Genomic DNA, 17,320 nt, shown 5'->3' with positions numbered 1-17,320 from the left:
AACGTGAGCTTGACGTTCTTACCTTTAATGCTGATTTTAGATTGGTTAAGATTAGCCTTCAATCACTCCCTTTCGTGGTCTGTCCGCCATGTGGCGGGTAACAAAATAGTAATGTAAAATAATTAAAACTGCAGTGTGTTTTGGTCTTACGACAGGCCTAATTTGTGGCTTGTTTACCGACGTCACATCCGCTACTCTTCTGTCTTGACTGCCCGTGGCGCCTGCTTGCACTGTAAGGAGCTAGCGTTAGCTGCTATGACGTTAAATGGGTTACAAATATGTGGAACTATGGAAGGAGTAAGCCGACCGCTAAAAAGAAAACCCACCGCGGCAGCGAGAGCGAGACCACCTAACAAAAGAAAGTTTCGAGAGGAGTGGTAGTTTGGAGATAGCGGTGTTTCAAGAGACTGGCTACAGTATGACGCTGGGCTGTAGTGATGAGTTGTTCTGTGTGCCGCAAGTATGTCAAAAGGAAAAACAGAAACAACACGTTTGTCATCGGTAGTAAATCAATGAAGCTGGAATCCATTCGTGACCATGAACAGAGCCATTGTCACATTGGCTGCATCTCTGTATCCCGGATTACATCGGCGCCTCTCCTCAAGACCCTCTGTGGCTAGGCTAACAGCCATGTCAGAGCTACACTTTCTAACAACCTGCCCACTGTACCAAGATATTAGATACTTCCCATGAATTGCAAACACCCAAAGAGTTTGAAAACATGACAAATAACGGAAAACTCCCATACCTACTGGGTGGAGTACAGCAATGTGCAACTGTACAGAAAAGGACATCCAATGGAATACAACCACCATAAAGGCCGTCAATCATGCAAGTATTCCTGCACTACCTGTACTGTACTGATCTCTGTACATATAGCTGACAAACAAGCACATACCTTTAAATACACTTGAAAGACTGCTGCTGTTTCTGAACGTTATATTAAGTTATCGGTACTTACTTACATGTACACATAGACGGGATGGTCAAGTGCAGAGACTCAATCGCATCGGCGACTGAGAAAAAGACAATGCATGTGTGTGTGTGTGTGTGTGTGTATCCCAGTGTGTGTGTGCCGCTCCCATTGCATGTCCAGTTCGTTGCATGCCGAATAAAGACCCCTAAAGAGGTCCTGCATTATTAATTATTATTATTATTATTATTATTATTATATATCGTTATATGTGTCATATGTACAGTATATGTGTGTTATCTTTTGAGTTAGTCTTTACATTTGATATATATATGTGACACAAAAATGTGTTTTTTCTTGGGCCGGTAAGAAATATACTTGGCGGGTAGATTTTCCCCATCTACCACTGGCCGGTGAGTCAAAAAGTTAATTCCAGGCCCTGATTACATATATATTGTTGGTGCTCCTTACATTTTGGTGGGTGGTCCTAAATCTTTGCTGGTGCTCCAAAATGTTTGCTGGTGCTCCAAACCTTTTGAAGTTGGGAGCACCAGTGCTACCAAGTAAAAAAGTTTATTTCGAGCCCTGTATGATACTTTTTCCTAATAAAATCGAATAAAATAAAAAATTCAAAAACATAACCACACTATTACCTTAAATGAACCATAACCTTTACACTAATTTTCTATCTTAAGCATAACCGTTGAAGGTTCAAATGAATCTTCATCATAGTATTGCTGTGTTTGTATCAGCGTGGGTGTCTACTAGTGGTGAGAGAACTCGCCCGTGATCATAATCATTGTTTGTTCGACTCCTGGTCGAGTTGTTTGTTATGGACTTTTGACGATACTTATTTTATTACTTATGGTTATAACATAATGTACATGTACCTTTTTTCCTGTGGTAAATTAGTACTTTATTTACGTTTTCTGATGAGAACGTGTTGCTATTTTCACGGTGAGCAATCAGTCATCTCAAACAAGCCTATTATCAAGCACTAGCGCAGCAACATGCCACCAAAATGATCATGTGTGTAGCTGCTCTTTATACGGTCCACCATTGTTCTGTCAAAACAATAAAAAAATTTGATGAGTAAAATTATCAAACATGTCAAATCCTTACATTTCTTCAGCAGCTGTGTGTTGATCCAAGCAGCATAAAGAAAACACATTTAATCAGTAAATAAAACTACTCCTTCCTCCAAACCAAAGCCTTGTTGCTACACTGAAGGGATTTTAGATGATAACCCATAACTCTGTATGATAGCATGTACAATAATGTACAATTTATTCTTACGGTATATATATCTATCCATATCTGTCTGTACATGCCTACATATAACCCTTTTTACACATCTATAGATAGTGGATACTATATCTATATCTGTACATATCCCTTACCTACTCGTACTAGTTATGCTGCTGGCCAGTATGACTTACTACCATAGTGTCTTTATACCTGTAACACTGTACATATTAATACTACAAGTCTGTACATAAATCTGATTAGTACTATTACTCAGTACTGTCAGTAGTACTCATTTATATATTGTATACCCAGTTTAAATCACTTGTGCATTACTATTGCACTTTACTGTTACATTTGCACTCTGGTTGGATGCCAAACGTCTTTTCAATGTACTGTACTTGTGCTGCATGATGACAATACATTTTAATCTAATCGAATAGCTTTTCATGTGGGTTCATGTCCTTCTTGCCTTGATATGAGTTCATGAATTTGAACCTCTAGAGCAGGGGTAGGCAACCATAGGCACGCGTGCCTGCATAGGCACGCGGGGGCATTTTCATTGGCACAGGGGGCAGCATTAAAAGAATTATAATTTTTTTTAATATTTTTTTTATTATAATATTATTTTTTTTGAAATATTATAGTGAAATATTTTGCACTGTTCTCGCATTTATCTTGTTGAAATCCTCCCACAGGTTCTTTTTTGTAAGTCGACTGTTTTGCACACCCCTATGACAGCTATACAGCTGTTCCCATGGTGCTCAGCTGTCAGCAGTCAGCTGGCCTCCCGCGCCCGCGCGCAGTTCCCAGGTAATCACACAGTGCTGCGGTTGCATTCTGTATGTGCCGTCTTTCATGATGGCAACCCCCGCTAAGAAAGTTAAAGCAAAGGAAATTCGGGCATTCCAGCCCTCGTGGACAGACGACTACGGGTTTGTGTGTCAGAAGGACCGTGCTGTGTGTACTTTATGTTTAGAAAATGTAGTTTGCAGAACGTCAGGTGTGAAACGCCATTTTGAGACGAAGCATCAAAAAAGTTTCAAAGATCAGGCGGATAAGGCAGAATCGATTAAACGTGCCGTGGCCAGGTATGGAAAGCAAGCCAGCACCCTCAAAGTGTTCACGACTGCTAAAAACCATGCAACTGAAGCAAGCTATCGCATAGTTCATTGCGAAATGTGGAAAGCCATTCACTGATATCAAGGAGGCTTTTCTCTGTAGCTCAGATGTTTTGTTTGAAGGCTTGCCAAACAAAGAGACAATCAAATCAAGGATAAAAGATATCCCCATGTCAGCTCGAAGTGTCGAGCGACGCATCAACGAAATGTCAGAAAATATCAGAGAACAGCAAACAGCTGGATTAAAAGATGCTCCGGTGAGCAGCTTAAAGTGACCAACTACAGCCCCCAGATAACGGAGCTCAGTAAAGCAGAACTGTTTGTCTGCATTGCACCCCCGCCCCAACTCAGATTTAGGGTTGATACAACCACCATAATGATATTGTTAATAATAACAATAACAATAATGATGTAATAATGTAAAAATTATCATTAAGAATACCTGATTATGAGATTTTTTTTTACGATGCATGGAATATTGTTGAGGCACACTAGTTACAACTATATTTCAAACAGGCACTCCATGTCAAAAAGGTTGCTGACACCTGATCTATACCATGGAGACCCTGTGTATCAACACGAATAAACATGTTGCACTAAACATTGCAATGGGGAATATTCCATTCTGTATATATTGCGTACAAAGTCTGCAAACCTAGTAATAATAAAAAAGCAATAAACATCCATAATAAGTCTCTCACCTGTCTGGGTCATTTCTTGACCTGGATGTCCCAGGCAAATCATTGCTGTAGACAATGACATGTAAAAATACATTATTTTCAACTTTTATGAACAGAGTTATAACTAAACAAAAGCACTAATAATAATAATAATAATAATAATAATAATAATAATAAGTCTCTCACCTGTCTTGGTTAGCCATCCTTCCATGTCTCGCCTGCACTGAACTGGTTGAAGGCAGTTCTTCTGCTCCTTGCTCTCTGGGTAACAGAACAGTACTATGTCATGTATGTTTTTACTGTATTTATTTCTGTATATTTTATTTCATTTTTATTCTATTTTACTCTACTCTTATCCTAGGCAACTTGATTGATTTGTGTTATTATTCTAATTTGTGACCTGTCCTGTCTAAATGTTTAAATGTTGAGCGATTTGCAGTGTCAAATTTCCCACGGGATAATAAAAGTATTTCTATTCTATCTATTCTATGTTGTGTATGTCAATATGAATTGAAAATGGGGGACCCTGATGTAAACAAGACAAACGTCTTTCTCTGGTCTGCATCCCCTTATTATTGTGTGTATTGAGCTGTACTGTATTGTACACATTCTGCAATCTGTTAAATAAAGTTTTCATTCATCCAGTTGTTTTGTTTTTGTGGTTTGGTTGAATGAATACTTTATTTAACAGATTTCAGAATGGGTACAATACAGTACAGCTCAATACACACAATAATAAGGGGATGCAGACCAGAGAAAGACGTTTGTCTTGTTTACATCAGGGTCCCCCATTTTCAATTCATAGTGACATTTATGACATGCACAACATACATGACATTTATGGCATAGGGATATACATGACATACAGGTATATATTACCGTTACATTTGTGACATACATGATATGCAAATATACAGTACTGTTACGCATAGATCCTAACAGAGTCAGGGAACATCGCTTGAAACACCTCTCCTAGTCCCTCATTTCCATTGTAGGACTGATGCTTTGCGACCGTATTTAGAACCCACAGTACCTCAGCTTCAAGGGTTGGCGTGGAGCCGAACGTTACCCGGACAGGTGCAGATGTAATTGGTGGTAGACCTACCTGTCCCTGAGCAGTTGATGTGGACGGCGTCGAAAAGAAATTTGATATTGAAGTTGTCTGCAGGCGGGTTTTTGCAGATGTAACATGCTTAGCGCTGTGCATGTGTGACTCGACTGCTTTTATTCCCATCGTTCCCAGTTTAAAATCCTTTTTGCGGAGTTTGCAGCAGGCCTCGTACTTTCACTGGGACCAACCACGGTGCAAACAGAGGGTTTTCGAGCCAGTTCTCATTAAATTTGCACTTTCCCATGTTAAATTAACGAGTGCAAATAAATACAAATCAATTAAACGAAACTAAACGTCAGCGTTATCGCTACGGCTTGAATAACGTGTTACCTATGCTCCGGTGTTCTGAAATAGCTCCCGACGGCGACACACATTAAGGACCATAAATTGGTTCCGCCCCACTGCGTACCGTTTGCGTGAAAGAGAAAAAAAAAGCCTGACTTTATCTCCCGTTAATAATAGTTAACCCCCAGATTTCACAATGAAACATAAGATGACATGGCATGTTTTTAAGACCTCCGAAAGTCGGATTTAAGACATTTTAAGACAAATTAAGGCCTTAATAGTTGATAGTTGAATTTAAGACTTTTTAAGACTTTTTAAGGTCCCGCGGACACCCTGTATACAGTGTGCCCCCCCCCCCCCCCCCCCACCTCCAATGTAAATTACCCAGTATGGTTGTCAATATCCCAATGTACCCAACCCAACCCCCCCCACCCAACCTCCTCCAATGTACAGTTTCTACGTCAAATGTATATACTCCCTTTTCTTGACTCCTTCTGTATCACAAACAGTACTGTATTTGCAAATCTGGTATGTCATAAATGTATAGATGTAGCAGTACTGACTATCTGTATGTCATGTATGTCATATATGTCCTGATGAATTGAAAATGGGGGACCCTGATGTAAACAAGACGAAAGTCTTTCTCTGGTCTGCATCCCCTTAACAATTGTGTGTATTGAGCTGTACTGTATTGTACCCATTCTGCAATCTGTTAATAAAGTTTTCAATCAATCAATCAATCGGCACTTCCGTCCAGTTTTTTCCGTTTGATTGTAGCACAAGAAATGGCCAAGATATTGATACAAATGCAACGCCTGTAAAATTAAATCTGGCACATTTTACGCATGCATACAAGTTTATTTAGCATCGAATTGAAATGATCCTGGTTCAGTTATTTATTGTTTTATCAACACCAAATAAAAAGTAGCGTGTAACTTCCGGTCTAGAGTAACTTCCTATGTAAAAAAAAACTTGGAAAAAGACTACAATTCCCAGGCAGACCACGTCAAACAATTGACGTCATTCTATCGCGCCCGCGATATCAGCATCGCCGTAGAGTTGCCAATATCGGCCGATAATATCGGACATCCCTAATTGTAACCTATGATATTATTCTAACCCTTTATTCTTCCGCATTTTTTAGTATTAGATATATTAGTACATACTGTAGCTACACAGTACATATAGATATATTAGTACATACTGTAGCTACACAGTACATATAGATATATTAGTACATACTGTAGCTACACAGTACATATAGATATATTAGTACATACTGTAGCTACACAGTACATATAGATCAATTGGTACATAATATAGCTACACAGTACTACAGTAGATAGGGTAGATGATGAGTCTTTGCTGAAACAGCAGATGGGGAAAAAACAACAATGCAGCTAAAGCTACTTCTGAAGAATGAACGGTAGAAATGACAAACTGTGTCTTTTCCACTTACGCTGTCCTGCAGTGGGCTCCTGCAGAATGTGTCCCTGAAGGTCTGGGGACGTCTTGTGTCTCTTCAGGTGTCTCTCACAGTAGGAGGAGCTGCAGGTCTGACAGGTCTTCACTGCTTCCTTCTCAACGCCACCGTCCGAACAGACGTCACACAACACCTGTCCCCTCTGCTGCTCTGAAGCTGGGGAGGAAAGCAGCATAAAGAAAACACATTTAATCAGTAAATAAAACTACTCCTTCCTCCAAACCAAAGCCTTGTTGCTACACTGAAGGGATTTTAGAGGATAACCCATAACTCTGTATGATAGCATGTACAATAATGTATAATTTATTCTTATGGTATATATATCTATCCACTGTCTGTGTGATGTTTGTCTTGTGTTATGAAATGACTTGACAGGACGACCAGATTTAGTCTAACATCGACTCCCTCATTTAATGTCTCTTCTCCAGCTTCATGCATATACAGAATGCCGTCTCTCGTCCCACATCCGGGTTACTCCCAGTACGGGTACCCGCATAGCTCAATACACTACAGTCTGTACATGCCTACATACTGTATAACCCTTTTTTTTCTAAATAGTGGATACTATACATATCCCTTACCTACTCTACTAGTTACGCTGCTGGCCAGTATGACTTACTACCATAGTGTCTGTAACACTGTACATATTAATACTACAAGTCTGTACATACATCTGATTAGTACTATTACTCAGTAGTACTCATTTATATATTGTATACCCAGTTTAAATCACTTGTACATTACTATTGCACTTTACTGTTACATTTGCACTCTGGTTGGATCCCAAACGTCTTTTCAATGTACTGTACTTATGTGCTGTATGGTGACTTTATGTGCTGTATGGTGACTTTCTTTTTTTGATCCACTTTTTTCTCCCATTTTCTATTTTTCTCCCATCCCAATTTTCGTATCATCCAATTCAACCCTCCCCTCTCTTTGAACGCTGTTTCTTGCCTCCCACAAGCCGGCTGCAATGTGGACTAAGTCATACATAGCACGAGTCCCCTCCGATACTTGAGGTAACAGCAGTCGCATCTTTCCACCTGCGCGGCTCGATCTTTCAGCGTCAGGGGTCTGGGCTTTGGAGGGGCCCCGCCCCCGTCGCTTCCTGATTCTACTGCGCAGGCGCACCAACCGACCTGTAGGAGTCGCTGTCCACAACGCCCGATCGCCACCCATCAGTTTCCCTCCCCCTAATACTGCCAATGTGTATTAGTGCGGACGACCAGCTAAACTGAAAGCAATGTGGAGCGCTGGGCTCGAACAGGGAGGCGTACCTGTTCGAGCCCAGTCTCCAGTATTCGTGGTGAGCGCCTTGCCCACTGCACCACGTAGCCGCCCTGCCGCGTCTATACTTTCGACAACAAATGTTTGTTTCCGCGTTAGAGTTTTGCGCTCTGATTGGCCAGGTCATGTGCGCCAATCGTGGGACAGCAAGTTCGGCGCCTATTTCCGGGTCTAACAGCCTGCAAACTACCTAACGCCTAGTTTATCACTGGTTAAGCTTAGGCGACTCTTTCGCAGTTGGTTAAGGTTAGAGTTTGGAATCAGGGCAGGTGTTCTATCGCCATGCTCTAAGACAAACTCTAACCTTAACCAACTTCGAAAGAGCGCCTAAGCTTAACCAGTGTAGAAACTTGCGGTCCCATGATTGGGTGTACATGTCACATGACCTGGCCAATCAGAGACGCGGAAACAAACATTTGTTGTCTAAAGTATTCAGGCGGCCAGGCCAGTGTTTCTAGTTGCGGCGGCGCGATAGTTAGATAACCTAAGTGGGGAACAACCATGCAGGAGATCACTGTGACAGAGAGTAATGCAGTCTAAACAGTCATACATCTTTTATTCAACTTCAGCCCTGATCATAACCATTTTTATTTTTAGATTTTTTGTAATGTCAGATACCAAATGAAGTACTCCCACTTTTCTGACATTAAAAAAAATCCATCAAAATCTGTGTTGTTGTTAATCATTGACACATGCCTAGCCTGTAATAATCCCCCCCAGAAAAATTTACTTTGCATTTGATATATTGAAAATATTTTACTTTTTGTGTGTTTTTTTAACAATAATTTGTGATGCCATCACACAAACAGGCATTTAAATGGTTACAATTCGAAAATGTATTGAATATGTTTTATTTTTTTTACAATAATTTGTGATGCCCATCACCAACACTGGAATTTAAAGGGTACAATTTCAAAAACTCCTGCACCAGAATGCAGGAAATTAAGTCTTTGTAATAAAATTATTCCTGGTGGGGGATGAAGGACGAATTGCTTGCTGTGTGTGTGAGAGAGAGAGGGAGAGAATTAAGTACATTTGCTGAAATACAGTTGTTCTTAATTTTCTCACTTGTTAGTTAGAATGTTAGTTATTATGTTCTCAATGCCCCTTGCATTGTACGAGTTGTGTGGAAGCGTTTGCTAATTCTAGTGCTATCCCTTTGTACATTGTGGCTGTGTCTGACAAAAGTTAACAATAAATAATGGTATTAGGAATACATTTGCCTGCGTGAACTGTGCATAGCTGAATAGACTGTTTTTAACGTCGGTCATATGGTGGTACTTGGAGAGCCAGCTACGTTCTCAGGTGGTACTTGGTGTAAAAAGTTTGAGAACCACTGGCCTAGGGATTAAGGATACATGAAGTATTAACTGTATGTCATGTATGTTATGATGAATTGAAAATGGGGGACCCTGATGTAAACAAGACAAAAGTCTTTCTCTGGTCTGCATCCCCTTAACAATTGTTTGTATTGAGCTGTACTGTATTGTACCCATTCTGCAATCTGTTAATACAATTTTCAGTCAATCAATCGAAACCAAAGCACCTCAAAGGCACTAAAAACAAGATTACAAACATCACAAAACAAACTGGTCAGACTACTGCTTGACCTTACTCCTAGAACCCACCTCACCCCTGCCCACTTTGACATCCTAGGATGGCTTAGAGTAGACGACAGCGTACAGCAACTTGCAATGGGCCTGGTCTACAAGATACACTACAGTACACCATGAATGAATGAATGAATGAAAACTTTATTAACAGATTGCAGAATGGGTACAGTGCAGTACAGCTCAATACATACAATTGTTAAGGGGATGCAGACCAGAGAAAGACTTTCGTCTTGTTTCCACCAGGGTCCCCCATTTCCAATTCATCGTAACATATATGACATACAGAGACAGTACTGCTACATCTATACATTTATGACATACCAGATTTGCAATTACAGTACTGTATTTGTGATACAAAAAGAGTCCAGAAAGAAAAGAGTATATACATTAGGCGTAGAAACTGTACATTGGATTGGGTAGGTGGGGGTGGGACTGTACATTGGAGGTGGTTGGGGGGGGGGGGGGGGGGGGGGGGTAGGAGTGGGTGGGGGGGGGGGGGTGTTGGCGGGGGTTGTGTTCGGACATTTACAGGGGCCAGTTTCGAGTTGCAGTCTCCCTTAGGTGTTTTTTGAGAGTGTTTTTGAAAGTGGGTAGTGATTCACATTCCTTTACAGCTTTGGGTAGGGCGTTCCACATTGATGTGGCATAATTGCGAAACGTGTTTAGTCCCTTGTTTGAGCCGAATCTGGGTTTAACATGATTTGTGGAGCTCCCTCTGGTGTTGTGATCGTGGTATTCACTGACCTTTGGGAAGTATTTAGTCATGTACATGGGTACCTTGGTCGTGTAGTGTATCTTGTAGACCAGGCCCATTGCAAGTTGCTGTACTCTGTCGTCTACTCTAAGCCATCCTAGGTTGTCAAAGTGGGCAGGGGTGAGGTGGGTTCTAGGAGTAAGGTCAAGCAGTAGTCTGACCAGTTTGTTTTGAGATGTTTGTAATTTTGTTTTTAGCGCCTTTGAGGTGCTTTGGTACCATGAGGTGCAAGCATAGTCGTAGTACCCTTGAATGAGTGCTCCTGCTAGAGTCTTCAGGGTATTCTTGTTTACCAGTGAGGAGATCCGGTACAAGAAACGAGTTCGTTGGTTGACTTTTTTTATTACATTGGATGCCATTTTGTCACAGGAAAGATTTGCCTCTAGGATGGAACCCAGGTAGGTAATATCTTCTTTCCTTGTGACAATATTGTCACCCACTGTAACTGAGAAGCCGTCGGTCTTGCTGAGTTTGTTATTTGAACCGAAGAGAATGGACTCTGTTTTGCCCATGTGTAATGATAGTTTGTTATCAGCGAGCCATATGCAGATTTTGCTTAGTTCTGAGCTGAGGGTTTTTTCAACCTGTAATTTGTTCTTGTCAGAGACCAGCAGGGCTGAGTCGTCCGCAAACAGGAACAAGTTGCAGTCACAAGCTGACGACATGTCATTTGCATAAATTAGGAACAGTAGCGGACCTAGTATGCTTCCTTGTGGAACACCACAGTTTACTGTGAGGGGGGGGGATAGGGTACCGTTTACCTCCACCATCTGCTCTCTCCCCTCCAGGTAGGATTGCATCCAGCTCACTGATAGACTATCAAAACCAATTGCTTTTAGCTTGTCAAACAGAATGGTGTGATTGACAGTGTCGAAGGCCTTTTGTAGGTCCAGCATGACCATGCCGCAGTATTTGCCCGCGTCCACCTCTTGTTTGATGTGGTCGTTTAAATAGAGAAGGCATGTGTCAGTGGAGTGGGATGTTCTGAAGCCAGATTGGAATTCGTAGATTAGATTTTTTTCCGCAAGGTATTTTTCGACCTGTTCGTATACAATTTTTTCCATGACTTTCGAGATGGAGGTAAGGATAGAAACAGGGCGGTAGTTGCCTGGGTCTAATTTACTGCCTTTTTTGTGCAGAGGGGTCACTCTCGCAATTTTGAAGTCCTTGGGGACGTGTCCCTGTTTTATAGAGAGGTTTATTATGTGTGTGATGACTGGGGTGATGGCGGCTGCTGAGTCTCTGAGGAATTTGGAGGGGATGTTGTCATGGCCAGTGGCCTTGTTAGGTTGGAGGGCGCTCAGTTTTTTGAGTACCTCATCTGTTGTTACCATTTCCAGTTTGAAGTCGTCTTTGTGGACCCCTAGGTTTTTGTAGTAAGCTACTATGTGTTCTACCCCATAATGCCCTGAGTGGGAGGGTAGTTTGTTTACCAGTGTTGTGGCTATGTTTGTGAAGAAACTATTTAAGTAATTGGCTACATCCAGCTTTTCTGTGATGAGCGTGTTGTCCATCTTTATGTTTATGTTTGAGAATCTGGTTTTAAGTTTTTTACTGCAGCCTAGTTGGTTATTGAGTAATTTCCAAAGTTCACGCGGTTTGTTTTTGTTTTCCTCGGTTTTGTCATTGATGAATTTTTTCTTTGCTGTTTTGATCATGGAGTTTACATCATTTCTTAGTCTGTTTCTTTGCAGTTTGAGTTCAGTCACGTGGGCTTGGAGTTCACTGCTCGTGCTTATGTTAAGCTTTGACTGACTTTTACGAAACTCAGAGCATTTTTTGTCTCTGGTTTTCATAGCGGTCAGTATTTCAGCGTGCATCCACGGCTCAGCGCGATTTTTTACCCTGGTGGTTCTTAGGGGGGCCATGTTGTTTAGTATCGTTGAAAATTTGGTTTTGAAGCCAAGCCATGTTTCTTCAACCAGTGTACCATTGAGCTCATCTGACCAGTCCAGACCCTCCAGTTCAAGGTTAAAGGCCTCGCTAGAGTAGGTTTTTAGGTCTCTAGATGTGACTGTTTTGTGACAGCCAGCCTTTTGTTTTAGCTTTTTGCGGGTACAGAATATCATATAATGATCACTTAACCCGCATGCTATAACCCCTTTATTGGCGATCTTGGACTTGTCAGAGGTCAGGATGAGGTCAATGGTAGTCTGAGTTGACTCACACACACGTGTGGGTTGTGTGATTAGTTGGCTGAGGCCGTGCAGATCACAAAACCTATTGTAGGATTTGAAGACGGGTGCATCTTTTTGTTGCATATCCGTGTTCCAGTCCCCAATAAGAATCATTTCTGTATCCTCAACTCCAGCTAAGCACTCATCCAACACGTCATAAAAGCCATTTTGGTCTGGCGGTCTGTAAATTGTGCCGACTAGAACAGATTTAGCCCTTTCAAATAGAATTTCTACAAAAACAGTTTCAATAGCCTCATGATCTAGGTCTGTACGGTTAATAAATTTGGTGTCTTGATGGATGTACATACAGACACCTCCTCCATGCCTGTTCCTGTCATTGCGGACTAAAGAATAGTTCTCTAATTCAATTTCCGGGTCTGTTACTGATGGGTCCAGTTTGGTTTCTGAGAAACATAGTATGTTTACCTTTCCGCTACTGAAATGATTTCTTATTTCTGCAGTTTGTGCCTGAGGCTATTTACATTGAGATGAAAGATATGTAGTCCGTTTTTATCTGCTGTGTCGTCTATATCATTGAGATCAAGGTAGGATTCTTCTTCTGTGGGAAGGGGGGGGGGGGGCTCTGTGATGTCCGGAGGGGGGGTGGGGGATCCTAGTCCGTGTGGTTGATCTTGTGGCGGTAGAGGGGGGGATGGGGTCCTGTGTTCATTGATGTTAGGAGGGGGGGTGGGGATGATCCTTTGTCCTCTGCTGGTGAAAGGAGGGGGGGTGGGGGATCCTTTGATCAAGGTGGGTGTCCCGCGACGGGAGGGGGGGCTGTGTTGTTATTATTTGGACCGTGTGTGGGGGGGGGGGGGTGTGAGATTCTTTGTCCTGTTCATCTGCTGGCGTCGCCTGGTGGTGGAATTCCGTGGGGAGGGGGCATGATCCAGGGGCTGTGTTGATTCCATCCCGCCGGCTCCCTGCTGTGGAGACGTCTCGTCCTCCCGTGTGTTCCTTTGCGGCGGCGCCGTGCGTGTTGATTGCTCCGGCCTCGGGTGGAAAGTAGGCATCCGAAGCCATCGTTGCATCCTGTAGTGCCAGACCCAGTCGTCGCGTCTGGGTTCGCGTCCTGACGGGGGTCCTGACTTGGCTGGGTCCGGGGTTGACAATGTTGTTGTTGTTGTTGAGAAGGATGTTGTTGTCGTTGTTGATCGCGACGGCAGTCATCACTGCTCCGGTGACGGGTGGAATGTATGCACCCGACGCCGGTTGTTAGGATGTTGGTGTCGTTGAAAGGGATGTTGTTGTTATTATTGTTGATCGCGACGGTAGCCGTCACTATTTGTGGGAGCCTCTGATTCATCACTTTCTGTTGTAGTCGTGTAGTCGGGCCCCGGGTTTAATTTAATATCTCCCGCAAGGAGTAGATAAAGGATGATTATCGTCCTTCGATCTAGTTTACCTGCTGGGGGCATTTTCTTCCGCTCCGGATTTGCCGTTAGGAACCCGTGGATAGCTGCGGTTCCGATGGCCAGATGTTTCTGCTCCGAGCCGTCGAGGAGGTAAAAGTCATTGTGACTACCGCTTTCTCTTCCGATTTCTCTTTTATCCGTTTGGTTCGGCTTTCTTGATGAATTAAAGTAATCTGTAATCCATAGTAGGAAGATGATGAAATGTATGAAAAACCTTGTTGGTTTTCCGTGTTGATTGTAGTTGTTGCTGGAGTTCTTGCTGGAGCTCAGAGATTTGCGACCGTCCATGGCGAGCGTGTGTACGTTAAGTTTCAGAGGAAAACAGTTCGCTTGCTATTTGTAACAAATGCAGAAGTTCCACGAGGAGGGAAAAGGGGCAACAAGCTATAACACATCCAACCTAATAAGTCACCTGAAACATCACCACCGCTACGATGGTGTATTAAAATCCGACAACGCCGAGCAGCTAAAGGCTAAGCTAATCCAAAGCCAGCTGCAAAGGAAGCGGCGCGGCTTGTACCTAGGCTAAGTGAATAGTTGTTGCAACTCGAGAATATCAAAACCCATTACATGTACCGCATGGCTTAACCACATCTCACATAGTAATTTAACATATCAAAACCATTAGCAATGCATGAACAGGGGTATCTGCAGGTTTAGCCCAGTCAGATTTAAGGCTTTTTTAAGACTTTTTAATGCCACTCAGAATTAAATTTAATACCAATTTCACGATAACAAAATGGCAAAAAATCATGGGTACTCTCAGTACACTCATTCAAGGGTACTACGACTATGCCTGGCTACACCTCATGGTACCAAAGCACCTCAAAGGTACTAAAAACAAGATTACAAACATCACAAAACAAACTGGTCAGACTACTGCTTAACCTCACTCCTAAAACCCACTTTACCCCTGCCCACATTCAAAACCGCTCTTTAAGAGCACCTACGGGAGGCTACAATTCGAAACTGGCCACCGTAAATGTCCAACCCCCCCCCCCCCCCCCTAATGTACAGTCTCATCCCCATCATATATATATAATATTTTCTGTTAGGATCTCTGGGTAACAGTACTGTATATTATTTGCATATCGTATGTCACAAATGTAACAGTACTACAGTATATACCTGTATGTCATGCATGTCCCTATGCCATAAATGTCATGATGTCATGTATGTTTTTACTGTATTTATTTCTGTATATTTTATTTCATTTTTATTCTATTTTACTCTACTCTTATCCCAGGCAACTTGATTGATTTGTGTTATTATTCTAATTAGTGACCTGTCCTGTCTAAATGTTTAAATGTTGAGCGATTTGCAGTGTCAAATTTCCCACGGGATAATAAAAGTATTTCTATTCTATCTATTCTATGTTGTGTATGTTTTTGATTGATTGATTGAAAACTTTATTAACAGATTGCAGAATGGGTACAATACAGTACAGCTCAATACACACAATTGTTAAGGGGATGCAGACCAGAGAAAGACTTTCGTCTTGTTTACATCAGGGTCCCCCATTTTCAATTCATCAGTAATGTCTATATGAATTGAAAATGGGGGACCCTGATGTAAACAAGACAAACGTCTTTCTCTGGTCTGCATCCCCTTATTATTGTGTGTATGTACTGTATTGTACACATTCTGCAATCTGTTAAATAAAGTTCTCATTCATCCAGTTGTTTTGTTTTTGTGGTTTGGTTGAATGAATACTTTATTTAACAGATTTCAGAATGGGTACAATACAGTACAGCTCAATACACACAATAATAAGGGGATGCAGACCAGAGAAAGACTTTCGTCTTGTTTACATCAGGGTCCCCCATTTTCAATTCATCATAACATTTATGACATACACATATACAGTACGTTACTGCGTTCCAACCTACAACTGCTCCACACCAGTTCCACGCCAGTCTCCGTAAATGTTCCGTTATAAAAATAAAATACCATTTCAATACACAACAAGTTTTCGTGTTTTGAAATACATGAAAGGAAATTAGCTAACGTTGATTCGCCTAACGTTAAGGCTTTGCTACATGCTGCGTATTTCAAAACACTGCGGTGAAAACAGAGTCCGGTAAACACAAGTTTGTAATTCCAATAGTGTATTCTGCCTGTTACTTGACTATTTCGATTATTGAAGTGGTATTTTTAAAACTAACATTTACGGAGACCGGTGTGGAGCACTTGTAGTGTCGAGCCAGGCTGAGACACGTTAATAATATGATCCATTAGCTCACCTTGCATGTGGCTCGAAAGTGCACTCTCCCCCATCGTAAAAATCTTCAAGTCCTTTCTGCATATTTTGCAGACGGCTACTCGAGGATGTTCTCCGCTTTTCAACCATGACTTATATTTGATATTTTCGAGCCAGAGCTCATTAAAACGGCAGCCTCCCGGCATTTTGACCACACACACGCGCGCTGTTCTCAGATAGCACAGCTAAAAACACTACGGGTAGAGCCGAGCCACATTTCATTTTGCGTGAAAGGCGATTTCAAAATAGGCTCAATCGAATCGCTCCGACTTATTTTATTTCTTTGTCTAAACAAACCAAACTATTCAGTCAGATAGCGATTTATTATTAAATCTATGTCTTTGTCTATGGCATTTTTAAGACCTCTGAAAATGGATTTAAGACATTTTAAGACAAACTAAGGCCTTAATTATTGATAAACAAATTTAAGACTTTTTAAGGATCCGCGGACACCCTGATGAAACGTGAATGACAAATTACACAATAGACCGAACTCTAAGGCACACATACCTGTATCAAATGGGTGGTCGAAATACCACAAGAACAGCGTCACAAATATATCTCGTCAAGTCTGGTGACAGAGAACAATAAATTGACGATATTACCACGGTGAAATACCAATTGTGCATATAACATAACCACACCATTCATTACAACACTATCGAGTCATTATCATCTGTTAACATTCAATTCACATACAAAATATATATACAACAGTGTAATACATAAAAGTGCTGCGCGCTACAATAATCAAACGTACCTCCCAGGTTGAATAGTTGTTGCAACTGAATCCCCAAACCGGAAGAGGTTGCTTCTATCATCGCGCTAATAATTGACCCCGGAAGTGCTACACTCTCGAACGTGAACTTCCCAAGTTACATTCAAATAAAAGTGCCTTTGGTATAAAGAAATAATAAACAATTGTAAGCATTAAACATTTGTAAACAGGATTTAATAACATTTCAACCCTTAATAA

At 41.6% G+C, this 17,320-nt stretch overlaps 1 protein-coding gene across 3 annotated transcripts in view; it reads right to left on the bottom strand.

Annotated features, from left to right (window-relative positions):
• Positions 1-16,897, bottom strand: part of LOC311232718 (interferon-induced very large GTPase 1-like) — a 78,712-nt gene extending 61,815 nt beyond the window's left edge. For 2 of the 3 annotated variants that reach the window (XM_084338292.1, XM_084338294.1), the window contains exons 1-4: positions 16,328-16,458; positions 6,815-6,994; positions 4,146-4,220; positions 3,981-4,025 (exon numbers count right to left, since the gene is read on the bottom strand). In XM_084338292.1, the coding sequence (XP_084194418.1) occupies positions 3,981-4,025; positions 4,146-4,220; positions 6,815-6,994; positions 16,328-16,361 (334 nt within the window). In that variant the 5' untranslated portion in view covers positions 16,362-16,458. Of the gene's footprint in view, positions 1-3,980; positions 4,026-4,145; positions 4,221-6,814; positions 6,995-16,327; positions 16,459-16,854 lie in introns of those variants that run through there. The other variant, XM_084338293.1, reaches the window with a different exon arrangement.
• Between the last annotated feature and the right edge of the window lie 423 nt (positions 16,898-17,320).

The sequence above is a fragment of the Notolepis coatsorum genome, assembly GCF_963971535.1.
Source record: "Notolepis coatsorum genome assembly, contig: SUPER_7_unloc_1, whole genome shotgun sequence".
NCBI lineage: Eukaryota > Metazoa > Chordata > Actinopteri > Aulopiformes > Paralepididae > Notolepis > Notolepis coatsorum.
The sequence above is the reverse complement of the archived record's forward strand: the minus strand, read 5'-3'. Positions and strand labels throughout refer to the sequence as shown.